This window comes from Triturus cristatus, chromosome 12 (assembly GCF_964204655.1).
Source record: "Triturus cristatus chromosome 12, aTriCri1.1, whole genome shotgun sequence".
In the NCBI taxonomy this organism is placed as follows: Eukaryota; Metazoa; Chordata; class Amphibia; order Caudata; family Salamandridae; genus Triturus; species Triturus cristatus.
Window position 1 is genome coordinate 62,478,805 of NC_140595.1, and position 17,638 is coordinate 62,496,442.

Below are 17,638 nucleotides of genomic sequence, written 5' to 3' on the forward strand. Positions count from 1 at the left end.
TTATCTGTTCTGTGGGGTGCACTTCTGGTGTACGCAGGGGACAGCACCTTCCAAGATAGGCACTGAATGGGTCACAAACAAGCACTGAATAAACTAACGATTGCTGCAATGTATCAGTCAATTGCCTTGCTATATATATATTTTTTTTTAAACAAATTTTATTTGTCAAATTGCACATAAACAGCAGGGCCCTGTAACCCAGGAGAGTGTGCACAATCAAAGCATACAATGTTGTACTTGACATTTTCAATATTGATGCCCCAGGAAAGGAACCTGGAGGGAAATACAATAAAATCAAACTCCCCCCACCAATCCCACCGCCCGATCGCACCATACACCCACTGTCTGACAAAACCATTTGAATACTGCAGTAATGCTATCAACCGGAGTTCCTCACCTCACCCCACCCCACTCCCTGAATCATCCCCGTTCAATCTTGAGCTCTACGAGTGCGTGTCCTGCGCAGCTGGAGCTGGCTCCAGGAATAGTTCCTGATAATCTGCCCACCTTTTCCAAATTTTAAAATGTTTTTGGGGGCACCCCCTGGCGACAAAAATTGGCTTTTCCAGGCCCATGCAGAAATCCAAACCATTCTTCCACGCTGCCACTGTAGGGGGCATCGGTGCCTTCCACGCCCTGGCAATGTCCCGTTTTGCTAAAGTAAGGCCCAATAATAATAAATGGCGTTTATATATGTTGCCGCCTATTCCCTCCATCACGTGTAATAAGGCAAGCTTCGGTGAGCGGGGGAGGTCCCACTCCTTGTTATATTTTTAAGTAGCTAGGTGCTTGCATAACATGTTTGAAATTATATGTATAGTTTATGTACGGTACATATGATTTGCATACACTGTAATGATACTTTATAGTATTGAATATATTGCTGTAGTACATAAAAAAGGGGTCTCTCTGGGGTGCTCTCAAATTATAATTACTGGGAATAGGATGTGCCTATTTGTTGTACTGCTTGAAGTAAATGGGTCTTAATAAGCACTGGGCTTCCTTTGTCACTGTGGGAAGTATAAGTGTCTAGAAAGATTGTGTAGGCTACATTCCTTAAAATCAGAAATGAAAACACTTTCTTTCAACAGGTTTTCACCCACAAATTGCATGCCAAAAGTCTCAATCTACTTTATTCCTTAAAATTCTGAATATAAAATTGACCTTCAGAGAAACTTTTACTTACTTCCATCCCGTTTTTTAGGTGGGATGATAAAAAATGTAAAGGGTGGTGGTGGGGGGGGGGGGGGGGGAAGTGTCTCTCAAAGGGGCATGGCCGATGTAAGTAGGGCATGGCTTAAAACACAAACTAAAAATTTGCTTAGCATAGTGTGCCGCCCTACTGGTAATCTGCTGCTTCTCTCATTGCATCCAGATATATAATACAAGTGACATTCCGCCTACAACAAGCCAGGCCGATTGGCTTTGCCAATGGTTGTTAGTTGCATAAGACATAAGCAACAACTATGGCTTCGTTGTATAGAATATTGAAAATGCTTCAGTTCTGAAAAGACGAGACTGAAAGAACTAACGAGTCTCTTTGAAGTCACATCAAAGGAAGGGAGAAGTTAAGATTTTGTTTTAATCATGATGAGGCTGAGGTGCAAAAATGGAGACCCGGTAGAGACCAGTCTCAGCTTCTTGAAAGCCCTGCTTCCATTCCTTATGTTAAGGGCCGTTCTACGTTCTGCCTGACTTTTCTGTATCCAAGTTACTCTAAATCTAACGTCTACCCGTTTTAAGCCCTTTTTGGAAACCATAACGATATCTATTTCCAGCAAGCAATTGCTTCTCATATAGCCCCCTCTAATGATCACATCTGTCACTAATGTCGCACAAACAACCTGGATTGAACACATGGAATGAGCATGTCATGTAAAACTAACCCCAATAACGAATGGATTTACTGACTATTAGCTTTGGGCTCCCGGGTAGCGTGCTTAAAGGCGCTTCAAAACCTAGTCAAGGGTAGTAAGCGCTATATAACTGCAATTTAAATGTAAACATATTCTAAGAATACATATAAATAATATTCCTTCTTACAGTATTCTTTTCAAGAGCACGAAGCACTCACTATTCATGAACCTTTGGCATCTAATGCTGTCTGTGCGAGTGGTTTCGAGTGGAAGCGTGCACACGTGCTCCTTGCTGGAGCCCTTGTTGTCATTTGAGCATGTCCGGGCATTGCACACAGGGGTGAGGGCGAGAGCTGGGACTGTTGAAATACCCGGCGTTTTTTGCACACTCCGAAGTGGGAGGGGAGGCGGTGGTTTAAAGTGGTATGGCCCTGGCCGAGTACAGAGGGAGGGCTTGTGAAGGAGTGTGTGAGAGCTGTGTCATCAGCAAGCCTCTTGGTGACCCGTGGCATCCGCAGGCCCACAGAGGGCTGGCGCTGGGTATCGGCAGCACAGGGAGAGGGCGGGACCAGGCTGGAGAAGAATGGAGGGGCGGGCGGGAAGGCAGGGCTCTGGCAGGGGGCAGGGCCGTGGAAGGAGGAGTCTGTCTCGGTATATAACCCCCTCCCGGGACTCTGGCCGTTGTGAAAGTAACTCCTCATCCATGAGCTGAGTCCGGCTGTGACCATCCAGCAGAGTCTGCTGCAGAGCCCGCCACGGTAAGAGGGGTGTGCGAGTGGGACGAGCCGGAGGGTGGCGGGGGAAGCGGCTGTTACAGGGCTCTCCCTTACAATATGGGGGTGCACCGAGGGGATGGATGCGTATCCTACCATTGGGGGCGGGGGAGGGGGGGTCGTGGGAAAAATAACGCCCGGTAACTGCTTGTGTGGCTGTGGGAAGGGGTGCAGGCTTTGTAACCCGAATGCACTCGCGCCGCCCGTGCGTGCAGCGGCAGACCCCGGGCGAGCGGTCGGTGCAGTGCGTGGGCCGTTTTGTTATTGTTGTGCTGGTGCGCGCCCGCCCCTTCCTCATTCCGATGAATCGCACACAAAGGAAGGAGGAGGCTGGCGCTTCGGGGGGCTGCAGAGGGGCTAGACGGATGGGACTGGAGACGGCGGCTGGCCCGACCGGTGAGGGTGGCGTGGAGCTTTGCAGGGCCCGTGACGCTGCACAAGGGCCCGGCTAATTCTGGAGACGACGGGTGAGGGAGGCATTGCAGGGGTACAGGGCCGGTGACGTGCAGAGGGGTCCGTGGGTGACGGTTGGGGCCCCAGTGCAGGCCGGCAGGCAGCGCGCAGCCCCGGTACGTGCAGGAGCCCTTGCTGCAGGCCCAGCCCGCAGAGGGCGGAAGTTTCCAGAAGGGCCTCGCGGACGGAAGGAAGGCGTGCGGCGCGCGGGTCAGGTTACAGGCCGCGGCGCGGGGGGACGGAGGCAAACATGGCCGAGACCTGGGGCCTGATCTTCGGATTGCTGCAGGCGGGGGGCGGGCCTGGCTCCGCGTGGGGAGATTTGCTCTCGAGTTTGAGCTTGGGGTGGGTTTCAGAGGGCTCTTGGCTGCGGGGATCCGAGTGCCGTAGGTGCTTAGGCTCCCTCCAGCACACCGAGCAGGCACACCAAATTCAGCTGGCTGTCGTGTCTGGGGGATTCCTGCAGTGCCGACCCTGCACCTAGTATTAGAGGATATGGCCCGAGGCAATGTACTGGAGCGGTTTGTTACAGTTCTACGTGTCTGCAGTATTACAGCGTAAGCCACATGACATACTGCACAGTGCCCTGATATCTGAACCGGATTGGTTTAGCTGCCTGCGTTGTTGTGAGGTTTCCAGCAGCATTGTTGTGATACTGTTAGCTGCCATACTCAGATGATAAAGTTCATTATTGCACTGTTATTGGTTCGGGGCATTACAGCACAGACTGGGCTTTCCCTTATAAACAATGCTAAACCAGCCAAACCGCTGCAGTATTGCAGACATCTGCATTGTTGTGATGATGCCATAGGCTCCGCCATAACTGCATTGTTGTGATGCATTTACAGTGCAGTTATAAGCTGCAATACTACGTCACAAGAGGACAAGTGAGTCCTTTCATTATGGTATAGTCAGCTAACTGCATTATGACTGCAGGCTGAGCTTGCTGCCTTCCTATGTTGTAACCAGGGTAAGGCCGGCAGATTGCTGCTTGTCAGAACTCGCATTAAGGTAGCTGTGACGTGGAAGGGGGATTTGTAGTGATGCGCGCAGCTAACAGCGTTATTACAGTCCAGACTGCATTGTTTTGATACTTTCAGCTGGCAGCAGAGTTTAGTCCGGACTGCATTGTTATGAGGCGCTCAGCCTGCAGAGTTATTGGTCCAGGCTGCATTGTTATGATGTACTCGGCTAGCAGCGTTATTACAGTCCAGGCTGCATTGTTATGAGGCGTTCAGCCTGCAGAGTTATTACAGTCCAGGCTGCATTGTTATGAGGCGCTCAGCTAGCTGCGTTATTACAGTCCAGGCTGCATTCTTATGAGGCGCTCAGCCTGCAGAGTTATTACAGTCCAGGCTGCATTGTTATGAGGCGCTCAGCTAGCTGCGTTATTACAGTCCAGGCTGCATTCTTATGAGGCGCTCAGCCTGCAGAGTTATTACAGTCCAGGCTGCATTGTTATGATGTACTCAGCTAGCTGCGTTATTACAGTCCAGGCTGCATTGTTATGAGGCGTTCAGCCTGCAGAGTTGTTACAGTCCAGGCTGCATTGTTATGATGTACTCAGCTAGCTGCGTTATTACAGTCCAGGCTGCATTGTTATGAGGCACTCAGCCTGCAGAGTTATTAGTCCAGGCTGCATTGTTATGATGCACTCAGCTAACGGCGTTATTACAGTCCAGGCTGCATTGTTATGATGTACTCAGCTAGCAGCGTTATTACAGTCCAAGCTGCATTGTTATGAGCTTAGCCAACAGTTATTACAGTCCAGGCTGCATTGTTATGAGGCGTTCAGCCTGCAGAGTTTATTACAGTCCAGGCTGCATTGTTATGAGGCGCTCAGCCTGCAGAGTTATTACAGTCAAGGCTGCATTGTTATGATGCACTCAGCTAACAGCGTTATTACAGTCCAGGCTGCATTGTTATGAGGCGTTCAGCCTGCAGAGTTATTACAGTCCAGGCTGCATTGTTATGAGGCGCTCAGCCTGCAGAGTTATTACAGTCCAGGCTGCATTGTTATGATGTACTCAGCTAGCAGCGTTATTACAGTCCAGGCTGCATTGTTATGATGCACTCAGCTAGCAGCGTTATTACAGTCCAGGCTGCATTGTTATGATGCACTCAGCTAGCAGCGTTATTACAGTCCGAGCTGCATTGTTATGAGCTTAGCCAACAGTTATTACAGTCCAGGCTGCATTGTTATGAGGCGTTCAGCCTGCAGAGTTATTACAGTCCAGGCTGCATTGTTATGATGCACTCAGCTAGCAGCGTTATTACAGTCCAAGCTGCATTGTTATGAGCTTAGCCAAGTTATTACAGTCCAGGCTGCATTGTTATGATGCACTCCAAGCTGCATTGTTATGAGCTTAGCCAAGTTATTACAGTCCAGGCTGGATTGTTATGAGGCGTTCAGCCTGCAGTTATTACAGTCCAGGCTGCACTGTTGTGCTGTCGGGGCCCGTTATTACGATGGTGTCTATCATTACGGCTGAGTCTGCATGCCGCATTTGTTTGTTATAGCCCAGTTAAAGAGCCAGGCAGCTGTATTATTGCAGTGTTGGGTCTAGGGGTACCTTGCTGCCATATTACTGAGCTCCAGGTAGCTGTACTATTACAGTGCAGTTCGAAAAGTTATCCGATTGCTTCACTTTTGGGGCCACGAAACTAGATCGATTTCAACAGTGGTTCATTTTTATTTTAATAAAGGCGCTGTTGTGCTTAGGTTGTTTACTTTTAATCTAATCAAGTCTGTTTTAGTTCAAAAATATGCACTGATCCATCAGTATATTTTCACTTAACTGTCAACGACATCTGTAACGCTTGAACTGATTGAGACTATTATTTAATGAAAAAATGCAAGAATCCATCACCAAATAACGCATTTTTATCTTTTCCCAGGGTCTCTTTCCAGCCAGTTAGGACTAGCTCACTCCACTTTTTCCACCACCCCTCCTAATTTCTGGGGTCCCAGATCCATTCTCCTTACTCATTCTTTTGAGTAATCCAAAATATCCGTCAAAATGGTGCAAAAGAAGACGACAGAAGTCAAAGGATTCCACCGCTCCTTCAAGGTACGAGGTTACATAGCCTGCCCTGCATAGCAGCTTCACCGCTTCATTCTGTTTGTTCCTCGGCACGGTGGAGGGAACAATGTGGGCACATTAGTTTGTTGTGTGTGTTGTCCTTTGGTCCGGTTGGAGATGACGAAATGAATGTTAATTTGAAAAGGACGATACAAGGGGTTTCCTGTCTCTTTAGACGTCGAGGGATCCACGGTTGGAACAAATCTCACCTTACAATTTTGCCACAATTTTGCCTGTTGCTTGCTGGGCAGATGGTCGGCCCACCCTCTTGGGTTCATAGGGGGAACCCGGGGTACAAGTGCACACGCGTGTGAGTTGTTTGGGCGCTCCCGTGATATTGAGGACTTTGTTTTCGAGTCTCGGCACTTCATTAAGGTCTGGTGGGCGTGGTAGGGACAGTCCGAGTTCAGGAAGCATCACTGGTCTTGCATCTGTGGAGAGGAGACTGCTGGAGCAGTTAAGACTGGAGGGATCACCTCTCCCAGTGACAGGAACTTAAGGGGTATGTTTCCTCACTTGATGGTTGTTCTTCCGGGGCAGTGGGCGTGGGCCTGCTGCACCTCCAGCTGTCCGTGTATTCGATCGGGTAAGACTCGTCCTGTTTCTGGGTAAGGGTTGGGGGGCTGATGCATGAATGATGGATGATTTTGTATTGTGAAGTAGGTCACACGTCAGTGTGGTTAACGGCTTAAAGGGTCTGCCGGAGTTCGGTTGCCTCACTTCCCACAGCACACACTCCCGTTGGTTAGGAGCGAGGGCCACGCGTGGAGCAGTTTATCGCTGCTTCATTAGGGCGGGGTGACTCAATGCACCCTCGCAGAGTCCTGGCCTGCTTCACCAAGGCTTCGAGGCAATGTAAATACGAGAACAGTATTCACTTTCTGCACGAACAGATCACCACCACTGAAGTTTGTTTCCGGCCAGTTAATAAATGCTTATGTGGTGGGGTGCACCTCACAAACAGCTTGACTTCTTCGGGCCTGCCCCACTCTGTGCCCCCCTTGCATTAGTGCAGTTTTCTATAGAGGCCTTGTAACCAGCGCTTTAAGTAGGATTAATTTTCGCCTTGTCAGTATTTTGAAAACTGTGTACCTCGACATACTTTTTCCACAAAATCACAGTTGTAACTGGATTTCAGGGCAACTCACAACTGTCGGCGCAGTTTATAGTATGCACTATACAAATGAAATGTTACACACAAAAAATACAGAAACATCATCCTGGAAATAGCCAACACTCTTAGGGAATGTAAGATTAAGAAGAACGTGAAATATGAACAGGGACTAAATCGTTGAAATGACAGGTAGAGACCTGTTTCAATGGCTGTTTTTAATTACTGCCTGGTCTGTGACCCGGCCCACTTACAGGCCTGCCTGTAACCGTCTCGCCACAGAGGTTCTTCCCTACACATGGTGCATACCCTTGATCCCAGCTCCCGGCGCCGAAGGAGCCGAGCAGCCCTGAGCCGTTGAGGGCCTGCGCCAAGTTGTGTTGTTGGCAGCTGTTCCAGCCCAGCCTCCTCGGAGCCGCCTGCGGGTGCAGCAGACAAAGGCCTGGGTGCAGTTTCACCGCCGCGCAGGCCTTGTTTTCGTTCAAAACAAAACTCCGAATGGCCGAGCGGTGACCTGTGCGTGCTGTGGGTTGGCCTGAGACCCGCACCAGAAAGCCTCCATTTTAAGAACCCGCCCACTAAGTCTGCCCTTCAAGGAAGAAGCGTTGGTTTTTAGGTTCGGTCATTTGAATCTCGCCGACAACATATGGCTTGTAACAGCTTCACCTAAAGCAAGGCTCAGAAGTCGGTCCATGTGTTAATCTCCTCAATGATGTCCTACACAGCTTGTCCCTGGCCTGCGTCTCTCCAAAGACTTGGCGTAGCAGCCAGGAGTGGGACCTGCGCGGTGGACTTCAAGTCCTTGTTGGCGAGTGTATATTTGGGGCACTGGGGTGGCTACAGTGGAACAGTCCGGTGAAGCGTGCCTACACTGTGTGCCTTCCATGGTGGTCCTAAGCCCGAAGGAGTGAGGCTTTTTGCCGCATGCATACCCGGTGCAAATCACGGGTTAGCACGTGTGGCTGGTTCTTCTGCAGTCCCGCTGGCATTTCAGATCTCAAATTCTATTTGCTTGACCAGTCTCTTTTCCAGACACATTGGTCAGTGCTCGCTGGTGGACTAATGTTTAAAGGTACATGAGGCCTGGACACGCAACTCCAGAATTTCATTTGATGTTTTTAATAGTCACAGGTTTCTATGAGAATGTGGTTCCAAAGCTCTGGCCACCGCAGTCGCGTTAAACCACCAACACAAGGCCTACTGTGCCAGAAGCTGCCGCATGGCCCCACGTGTGGCTCTTGACATCCTTGCGTCAGACTGTTTACCTTCCAGGGCTGCCCGGTGGCACCCAGCAGAAACACCCTGTAATTCCCAGCATGCTGAGACATCTGAAAACGCACCTCCCTGTACTTTCCCCAAACCTCAAGGGTGGCAGCGAGCTACGCTGCGTGTTGGAATTAAGTCTGCTGCGCAATACATTCGAAAAACTGTTTAGTGGTTTGTAGCGCTGCCAAGCATTGTGGCCAATCCTGATCACAAGTTAGCCGAGGCGCTGGATTAGAAGACGTCCAGCACAGTGCAGCTTTTAACATTGTGAGCTCATAAGGGTCCTTTGAATGCGCCAATAGATGCGGAGTACTGGGATATCATCGGAGTGTTTGCCTGCGGTTGCTCCTCTGGCCTCCCTCGCCAGCTTTCTTGGAGTGGTACCCGATTCACTGTACCGTATCCAGGTGCATGCCAGGCCACACCCCCTTCCCGGTCCCATGGCTATCTGACCAGAGCGGCGCTACAACTGAACATCTGACCTCCACCTACTCAAGGAACCCGCTGGCGTCATCTGACCAGAAACAACTTCACACGAGATGACAGACATGGCCAACGAGCCTGTGCGCTGCTACTGCCCTCGCAGACTGGAGCTTGCATTAGAGCTTATCATGGCTGCCAAATGCAAGTGTTGCCACAGGCTAACAGACTGGACGAGGGTGTTAATAACCAGCTTCTGGAGTGTCAATGCAATCCAGAGCGCTTAATTTGGAGAAAGCAGGCTCTAGATACCATGGCTACCCGAGTATCTAAAGACTGGAAACAAAGTAGAGAATACAGGGCCTTGGTGGAGCCTAGTGCCCTGATGCGAGAACTCAAAGGAGCGACAACCCAGCTGATGAGAAGCTCAGTCTTTGAGGGATAAAGGGCAGACATCTCTCAGCGAGTGAGAGAAGGCAGGGCAATGACGCATTAACACCAGATGGTCAAATAGCAGGCAGGGACATGCCCTGGACAGGTGGGAAAGGTTGTCCAAGGACCTTGCATTCATTACAGGGAAGTAACTACATAGAACTTTCCAGTACATGACAAAGTGATTAAGTTTAGAGTAGAAAAGGGTAGCGTTTCCCAACTGTCAAGAAATGTCTCCATTGACAGCAGTGTCACATACACATTTCAGCAAACCATCCAACGGGAGGCGACCTCCCACCACCGCTCCGTCAACCAGCCTTGTCCGATCATACAGCACTTCTGCCTAGCTGAAACAAACCTGAAAGACCTTCTAAAGCTGATGCATCTAGTTTATCCACAATCTAACAAGGTACAGGAGCAATTACATGGACAGTCAGTTACTCCTTCATGCTCTAGATGTGGGGCTACCTGCATCAAAGGACAGAGGTCATTAAGGGATCTCAAAGGACAACTTTCTGCAAAAGATTTTCTTGTCTGAGCTCATAGGACCACACTCCACAACCTTGCCATTTAGCTGCAAGATCAGTACGTGGTAGCAGAAGAGGGGCTTCAACACATTGCTGCCACTTACGATCTGACCTGCATCAACAGTTGTTTCTCCGAGGACGCACCCCAATTCCCACTACTCCAGCTTCACCTGGTTCTCAGACACAAGCCTGTACCTCCGCCCAGTTACACTAATTATTGTGGTGCTGAGACAAACCGCGTTTTCACCCCAGGCAGCCGAACTATGCTGTTGTGGAGTGAGACAATACTGGCAAAATATTTAGGTGACGCAAGATTGCACAGAAGGTGAAATTCGTTTTTAGGGCGTGGCTTCCACATGAGAACAACTATTATCGCAGATTTAGAGTAGGGAAAGGCAGAATAAAACAAGCAAAAACGGAAGCACCAAGGGGTTTAGTTTTAACAGACTGACACACTGGTCCTAATAAGGGGGAGTAACTTGCATTGGTTGCCTACAATGCAAATGAGTTGTACAATCTAAAGTAGTAATACAAGTGGACAAGAAAGCAACAATAAAATAATCGCTTACAATACAATGTGGTTCAGGTTCACAAAAGGTAGAACTGAAGCCCTGTCTTGACTCCTCATTGGGGCGCTCTCCTTTGTTATGGAGCGCACAAGGGGGTCATAACCTGGCCAGTGCGGTCCAATGAGGTGGAAAGAAAAAACAAGCATTGGAAATGCAATCGGTATCACATTTTTTTGAGTTGGAGCATTTGGCATAGCTCAACAGCTACCGGACAGAAATTGCCACTTTGCAGGTGCAGAACAGAGCATTGCTTCCTGAAACGGCCTGAAAGCCTAAAACGATGTTGATAGTCTGCAAAATTAAATGTCAGATCAGGATAACCAGGAGGAACCACAGACCTATTGAGATGGCCAACGCAAGCAAAAAATGATTGAAATCGCCTGGGCGTGACAAGCACGAAAGGCAGGAGAATCAGACACAATGGACCAATAAAAAAACCCTCATTTCTAAATGGCACAACGAACAAATGGCAAATCATGGGCATGCCAAAAGCTGATAGAGGAGATAACAGGTCTTGCAGACAGCGCAGTAGACTGGACCTAAAAAGCCTTCTGGAGCCTGAACTGAGGGAAAACCGTTTTTGCCTCTGCACCTCCTGTTATTTGCAGCAAACCTGGATTTTTCAGATGGCCTCAGTACGCAGGAGCCCATGCTCTGGTCCTGTTTCACTCCAGGTGTTTGGCCTAGACCATTTGATGGCGGCAGAGAGTATGGCTACACCCCAGTTTTTTCTTCCTGCCTAGTGAGTTCCCAGGTTGTGCCCTCCTTAACACAGACACGCTTTTTCTTCCATGTCCCCTGTTCACAGCAGCTAGGTTAGTGCCTCCATCTCTCCTCAATAATAGTGTTGGTATAGCTAGAAGTCGTCATCTGTTGGTTGGGTAACTGTGGTCCACCTTCTACGTTGCTTATATAGTAGCAGGTTAACCGGTCTGCAAATAACACTTAAAGAACCAATCATGGGTGTATCCTTAATGAATTAACTTGGTATTGAACTACTTGAGGGCAAATCAGTTCATACATGTTATACTTAGATGGTCGCGGTTATGATTAAGCCAGATGTATTCACATTATGCAGTCGGGGGTTCTCCACAAATCTAAAAATAGAATTGCCTACCTCTGGGAAGCTGTTCTGTACATTAATTAACAAATACACTTTTTTTAAACTTGGTCCCGCATCCTAGTCAAAGTGAATTGAATGATTGGTGTGCACAAAGCCTCCCATATAAAATATTGAATAGCCATTATGGGACAGTGGTTACGGACAAATAGAAGCGCCTACCTAAACCAGCCAGCTAACAAGTTAAGACACACTTACTGTTCTTCTGGGGACCATTACTCTGAAGTTAAGCATCTTATTCACTTACGACAGGCTTGTAGGGCAAATGAACACCATCTACACTTTGGAGGCAGTTACTGCGCATAAACTCCTCATAACGTTTGCTTGATGTGGTGGCTTTCAATCTACGACTGAATGAGTTAATGTACTTTCCATACCTGCCTCCAGACACCATGGAGTTGTTTATCTGTCCTAGGCTCTCGAGCCCAATTCCATGGCTGTAAGACTGCAGACCCCATTTGCTCTCCGTTCCCCCTAGCACTGTTGCCCTCTTGGTTTTTTATGGGCCAGGCCCGTTTAGGAAGCAGCTATTTTAGCCCCCACCGTTTGCGTTTTGGGCTGCCCTGGTCAGATCTGATAGAGAAACTGTTTACTAGAAGCAACTTGGTTTGATTACATGTAAAGCCTGTCCAACCATGTTTTATCGTGGACTATGTATGCATGGACAGGAGAGCGCCTTGGAGATCTGACTCTGACCTGACTCTGACCACCTTCTGTTCTTCCACGCAGGGGCAGAATCCTTTTGATTTGGTCGGCTACAATGACACCGTATCAGGCCACCTGGATTCCGTATTCAATTTCGACTGCCCCACCCGACCAGGTACGTTACTCTTTCTGTCTGGTTCGTGTGGGTGGGATAGAGTCCTGGGCGCTCAGGTCACACCACACAACTGGGGCCGGATATTTTTAGAGACGGGGTGGGGGCCCTTTCTCAGAATCTATTTCAGGGCTTCTCCTTGCTGCCAGGTTCACTGATCCTCCTTTACCCAGCGTGACCGTGACGAGGAGAGCAGGACTCTGCAAGCATGTGCACAAGAAGCAGATGTCTCTGTCAGTGCAGGCAGCTGCTCTCAGGCCAACATCTCTGCTTCCAAGTGTAGCATGTCTCTCAATGGAACCAGTCCAGTCACGTTACAGGACCTCCCATAAGCACAGCATCTCCCCATCACAGGGAGCGGGACTAAAGTGCCACCTTTGTGCAGTCTTTGCCTCCCATGCTGTGTGCCCACTGTTCTCGTGGTCTGTGCATGTGTGTAGGCTACACTTGAAGGAGGCAGTATTGTGCCATCTTATCGTGTTTTGTGTGTGTGTACTGCGCACGTGTGCATATGCTGTTGTTGGGCTTTGCTTTCCAACAGTGGTGTCTAGCATATTTTTGACAACTAGGAAAGAGAGTCCTGCCTATTAATGCTTCTCCTTTATACCCCCTTTCCTCCATTGATGCTTCCACAGTCATGCCATCTAGTCAACCAATTGACATCCCCGATTCCAAAAAGAGGACCAAGAAGAAGAAACGGTGCCGGGCCACCGACAGCTTCTCGGGGCGCTTTGAAGGTGAGCATCGGCCGGCTTTGAATCTGCTCTGGTGGCCATCGGCGCGTTGGGAGACAGACCCTTTCAGCGTGCAGTGGGGGTAGGGGCAGCTGGCCATTTGTCGCCATACCACTCGCAGCATGCAAGGAGCTTGTGCACATGGGCCGCCTTGTGAGAACGGATTTGAACTCAAGTCCCAGGATGCCCGTGGCAAGCGGTTTAAACTGGTTATTTTAAGCCACCTCGGCTGGCAGTTGCGGGGCTCGGCAGTGCCAGCCGGCCCACGCTGGGGTAACTCAGTATGGTCTCTGCTCGAACACGCCCCAGGAGAGCATCTTTCGCCCAGAACATTGTGGGGTGGGGGAAACCTTACCAGGGGGAGCACCAATAAATCCAAGACCGAAGGTTGACTTTACAGTGAAATGCCCAGGCATAGTGGTCTCTATCCTGTAACAGTGTTGTGGGCCTTTCACGGCGTCATTTAACTGTTGTGCCATATTGTAGGCATGGCTGCCTGGCGAAAGCGCTCCGTTCCCCGTCCTTTTCTTTGCCTTCATCTAGTTGTGTTTTTCCGACAGATATGTACCAGCTTCAAGAGGAAGTGCTTGGAGAAGGCGCCTATGCTCGAGTCCAGTCCTGCATTAATGTCATCACCAACAAGGAGTACGCCGTGAAGGTAGGTTGGGGCCTGGGGAAGGGTGGTTTCTGAAAGGCTAGTGGGGCTGAGGAAGAGTAAGTCACAAGTTGAAACAAGCCCCCGCAGCACATTACTGCCAGTGTTCGTGGCCACCGAGCGCTTACTGCTCCGTGCCATCTGTTTCGTGCACTGCCAGGGGGGAGGGGCGGGCAGCTTGGCAATGTTCAGCAACGCCCATTGGACTGAAAGGCCTCAGCCTAGTTATTTCTACATCAAGGCTATGGACACTAGTGTTGCTAGAGCTGGAGGAGCGAACCACGACGCCTCAAAGTGAACTTCTTGCTAGCTGGTGTAGATGAAAGTCGGGTGTATGAGGCTCAGCTGCATAGGTGGGGTGAAGCCTGTGAATGCAGTGATGCTGGGGGCGGGGGCAGCAGTTTAAGAAGGCTTGCCTCGTGCATGAGCTGGCGCGAGCCATGACTGAGGAACAACCCCGTCCCCCGCCCCCCGCCCCCCAACTCCTCCGTAACTGGAGCAGAGCCAGCATGAGAGGGTGAGAAAAGGAGACACAGTGTTTGAGGAGGAATCTCCCTTCCCCCTGCATTCCTTCAGTGGCGGAAAGGCTGCTGATACCATGTGCTGGCAGTCACTGCTGTGGAGAGGGTGGGGTGAGAGGGGTGCTTTGTCCACAAGAAAGCCAATACTTTAATCTAGCTCGTGCAAAACTATAGGATGGGGCCTGTGCGCACACGTGATATATAGCGCCTAGTCTGAGGCTTGTACACACACGAGCTCCAGGCGCCTGAGCCTTGCCGGGATAATCAACACGCCCAGTCCTGCACACCACAGTGCAAGGCTGCTCGTGTAGGGAGCAGCGGGCTCCAGATCCTGTCTCCGGGTCCTACGGCCCGAGGTGCCTCCTAGGGTTATTCCCGTGCATGCATGGCACAGCAGTGCTTGGTCCAAAACTCCGGCTTTCGCTCCTGGAAGTTGGCGTCTCTCAAGCTCTGATAAGCTCCGGCCACACTCGCTGTTGTGATCTTAGACAGGCCACGAGAGTAAATGTTTAGCAAATGTGCTGTTGCCGAGTTCTGCAAAGCTTCAGGCTCCCATCCGGGCAGGCCTGGTTAATCATCCTGCGGGCGATTATTCAATGTTTACAGGGTCAGGGAGATAGAGATAGGAGAGTGTCAGGGAGTGCTAGGTGTTAGACGGCAGTACCCGCTGCCATGCCGGCCCAGCATCTGGTGGATAAGGCCCCAAATCTAAGGAGGTTCGATGGCGGGCAGACTCGCTCTGAAGCTCACCCATTTTTGCAATCCCTTGCAGATCATCGAGAAGCAGCCCGGGCACAGCCGCAACCGAGTGTTCAGGGAGGTGGAGATGCTGTACCAGTGCCAGGGACACAGGTATGCTATCCGGGCTCCAAGGGAGGGAGAGGGGGCGGGCTGCGGCTGCTGCAGGGCAAGAGGTGACCAGCTCCCTTCTCTCTCCTCTCATAGGAACGTCCTGGAGCTGATAGAGTTCTTCGAGGAGGAGGACAAGTTCTACCTGGTGTTCGAGAAGATGTGTGGAGGTCAGTGCCGCCATCTCGTTTTCAGATTTACTTGTAGAGCGAGTTGTATGCACCATTCATTCCACTCAAACCATGTGTCACTCTTCATGCCTTTCTAGGATCGATTCTGACTCACATCCATCGGAGGCGGCATTTTAACGAGAAGGAGGCCAGCGTGGTGGTGCAGGACATCGCCAGCGCCCTCGATTTCTTGCACAATAAAGGTATTTATTGTTAAGGGGGCACATATACTCTTCCGCGGTACAAAAGGGGGTGGTGATGGACAGAGCATCAGAACCAATCAAACACTCACACCCAGTCAACAGATCTGGGTTTGATCCATCACCGTTCTTTAGCCCACTCTGCCACCCCAGTTCAGACATGGCCATATGCAAATCAGTCTGACCCTGTGCCTCATGGGAACAGTCCAGCCCGAACTGCCAAGCCATGCCTTCCCTGGACCGGAAACAAGCTTCCTGGGACCCGTTTCTGGCATTTCAGCCGTCTTCAGCCAGGCTTGCTTGAATCCAGTGGCAAAGTGAGCAAGGGACTCACGTCTGAGCATACCCTGCCAACTTGTGGCGAACAAAGCGGTACAAAAGGGGGTGGTGATGGACAGAGCATCAGAACCAATCAAACACTCACACCCAGTCAACAGATCTGGGTTTGATCCGGTCAGCCTGTCAGAAGACGGCTGAAATGCCAGAAACCGGTTCTAGGAAGCTTCTTTCCGGTCCGGGGAAAGCATGGCTTGGCAGTTCGGGCTGGACTGTTCCCATGAGGCACAGGGTCAGACTGATTTGCATATGGCCATGTCTGAACTGGGGTGGCAGAGTGGGCTAAAGAACAGTGATGGATCAAACCCAGATCTGTTGACTGGGTGCGAGTGTTTGATTGGCTCTGATGCTCCGTCCATCACCACCCCCTTTTGTACTACTCTTCCAACACCAGGTAGTCAGTCCCACCGTCCCCTTGTTTGTCACTGGGATTCCTTAAACCGTCCCACGTAGTTGCTTAGCCTGTACCTCGAGCCCTCTCTCCCTCCTCATCTCAGGAGGGTTTCACTTCATTTTTAGTGTCGGTTGTCAGATACAGTTTGGAGGTTTCGGCCCCATTCTTTCTAGGTTTTTTTATTAATGTTCAGCTCTAACTCTGCCTTATGTTCTTGTTGCAGGAATAGCCCACCGAGATTTAAAGCCAGAAAATATTCTCTGCGAAAGTCCACAGCAGGTGAGTGAAAAGAGGACTCATTGGAAGACTGTTAGACGAGTGAGTGGAGTTGGGTCCGGGCCGAAAGAATGGTCACTGTTGTTCGCTGAAAGACCCACTGGTCCTACAGGGCCGGTATAAATGCAGCATACTCTGCCGGCTCAATAGGACTCGTACCCCCCCAGGATGGCTCCCGGCCCTGCCCCCAACCAAACCCACAAAGCAATGCTTGACGACCAGAGCTGTGGGTTAAAAAGGCCATGTTTATTACAAATAGTCACACAAACATGACAATATATAATTCATACAATTTAATACGATATGGATTTATCAAATTCAATCGTTAATAAATACTTATATTTAAGTTGCCCCTATATTCATGCTCCATCCTCAAGTCGGGCAGAACTCAATTTATTTACACTAAGAACGTTGTCAATTGCTCCAGCACTAAGGGGCCTTCTGGCTCGCGTCCCCCAACCAACTGAGAACCACGCAAGGCGCAACCCACCTGCGTCCTTGAGGGGTGAGCCCCTGCCATCTGGTCCTTGTCCGCCACCTGAGGGGCCCACCCCTCCACCACCAGGCTGCCCATCGGGGCTCGTAGGGAATAACCAGGGGCGGAAGCCCCATGCCCTATTTTAAACTGGCGCCCTTGCCCCCAGCCGGTGTCCTGTTCTCTCTGGGGTGAGCTTACCGTCTCTCCACCTCAGTGCTGGCCTAAGGAGTATGCAGGAAGACTCCCCTTAACAATGTAAAGGCAATTTATGTGGCCTCTTTACCGCTGCTTAGAATATTCCACATGCAACACCTCCCCAAGCTCTAACTTTAGGGACGGGTGGGTGGGAGATTACAGGAGACCCCTGCATACCGGGGCCGGCGCAGTCAGAAAGAGGGCGAGGACAAGGGCAAGTTGCCCTAAATAGGCCCACGCCCTCTCACCCCTCGAGGCGCCGGCTCCGAACGGAAGTGACGTCACGTCGCTGCCGACCCGGAAGTACTTCTTGCTGCAATCGCGCTTTCTCCAAGGACGAGAACCACCAAAGGGGAGGGGCGCGACCGGGTGCCCGGGGAGGCCGAGTCCTAAGTGCGCGCTT

At 50.4% G+C, this 17,638-nt stretch overlaps 1 protein-coding gene across 1 annotated transcript in view; it reads left to right on the forward strand.

The window, feature by feature from the left end:
* Nucleotides 1-2,394: 2,394 nt before the first annotated feature.
* Nucleotides 2,395-17,638, forward strand: part of MKNK2 (MAPK interacting serine/threonine kinase 2) — a 39,194-nt gene continuing 23,950 nt past the window's right edge. Inside the window, exons 1-9 of the mRNA XM_085636827.1 lie at nt 2,395-2,614; nt 5,981-6,153; nt 12,340-12,430; nt 13,063-13,164; nt 13,722-13,819; nt 15,110-15,189; nt 15,283-15,356; nt 15,455-15,559; nt 16,510-16,565. Of these exons, the coding sequence (XP_085492953.1) occupies nt 6,103-6,153; nt 12,340-12,430; nt 13,063-13,164; nt 13,722-13,819; nt 15,110-15,189; nt 15,283-15,356; nt 15,455-15,559; nt 16,510-16,565 (657 nt within the window). The 5' untranslated portion in view covers nt 2,395-2,614; nt 5,981-6,102. The remainder of the gene's footprint in view (nt 2,615-5,980; nt 6,154-12,339; nt 12,431-13,062; nt 13,165-13,721; nt 13,820-15,109; nt 15,190-15,282; nt 15,357-15,454; nt 15,560-16,509; nt 16,566-17,638) is intronic.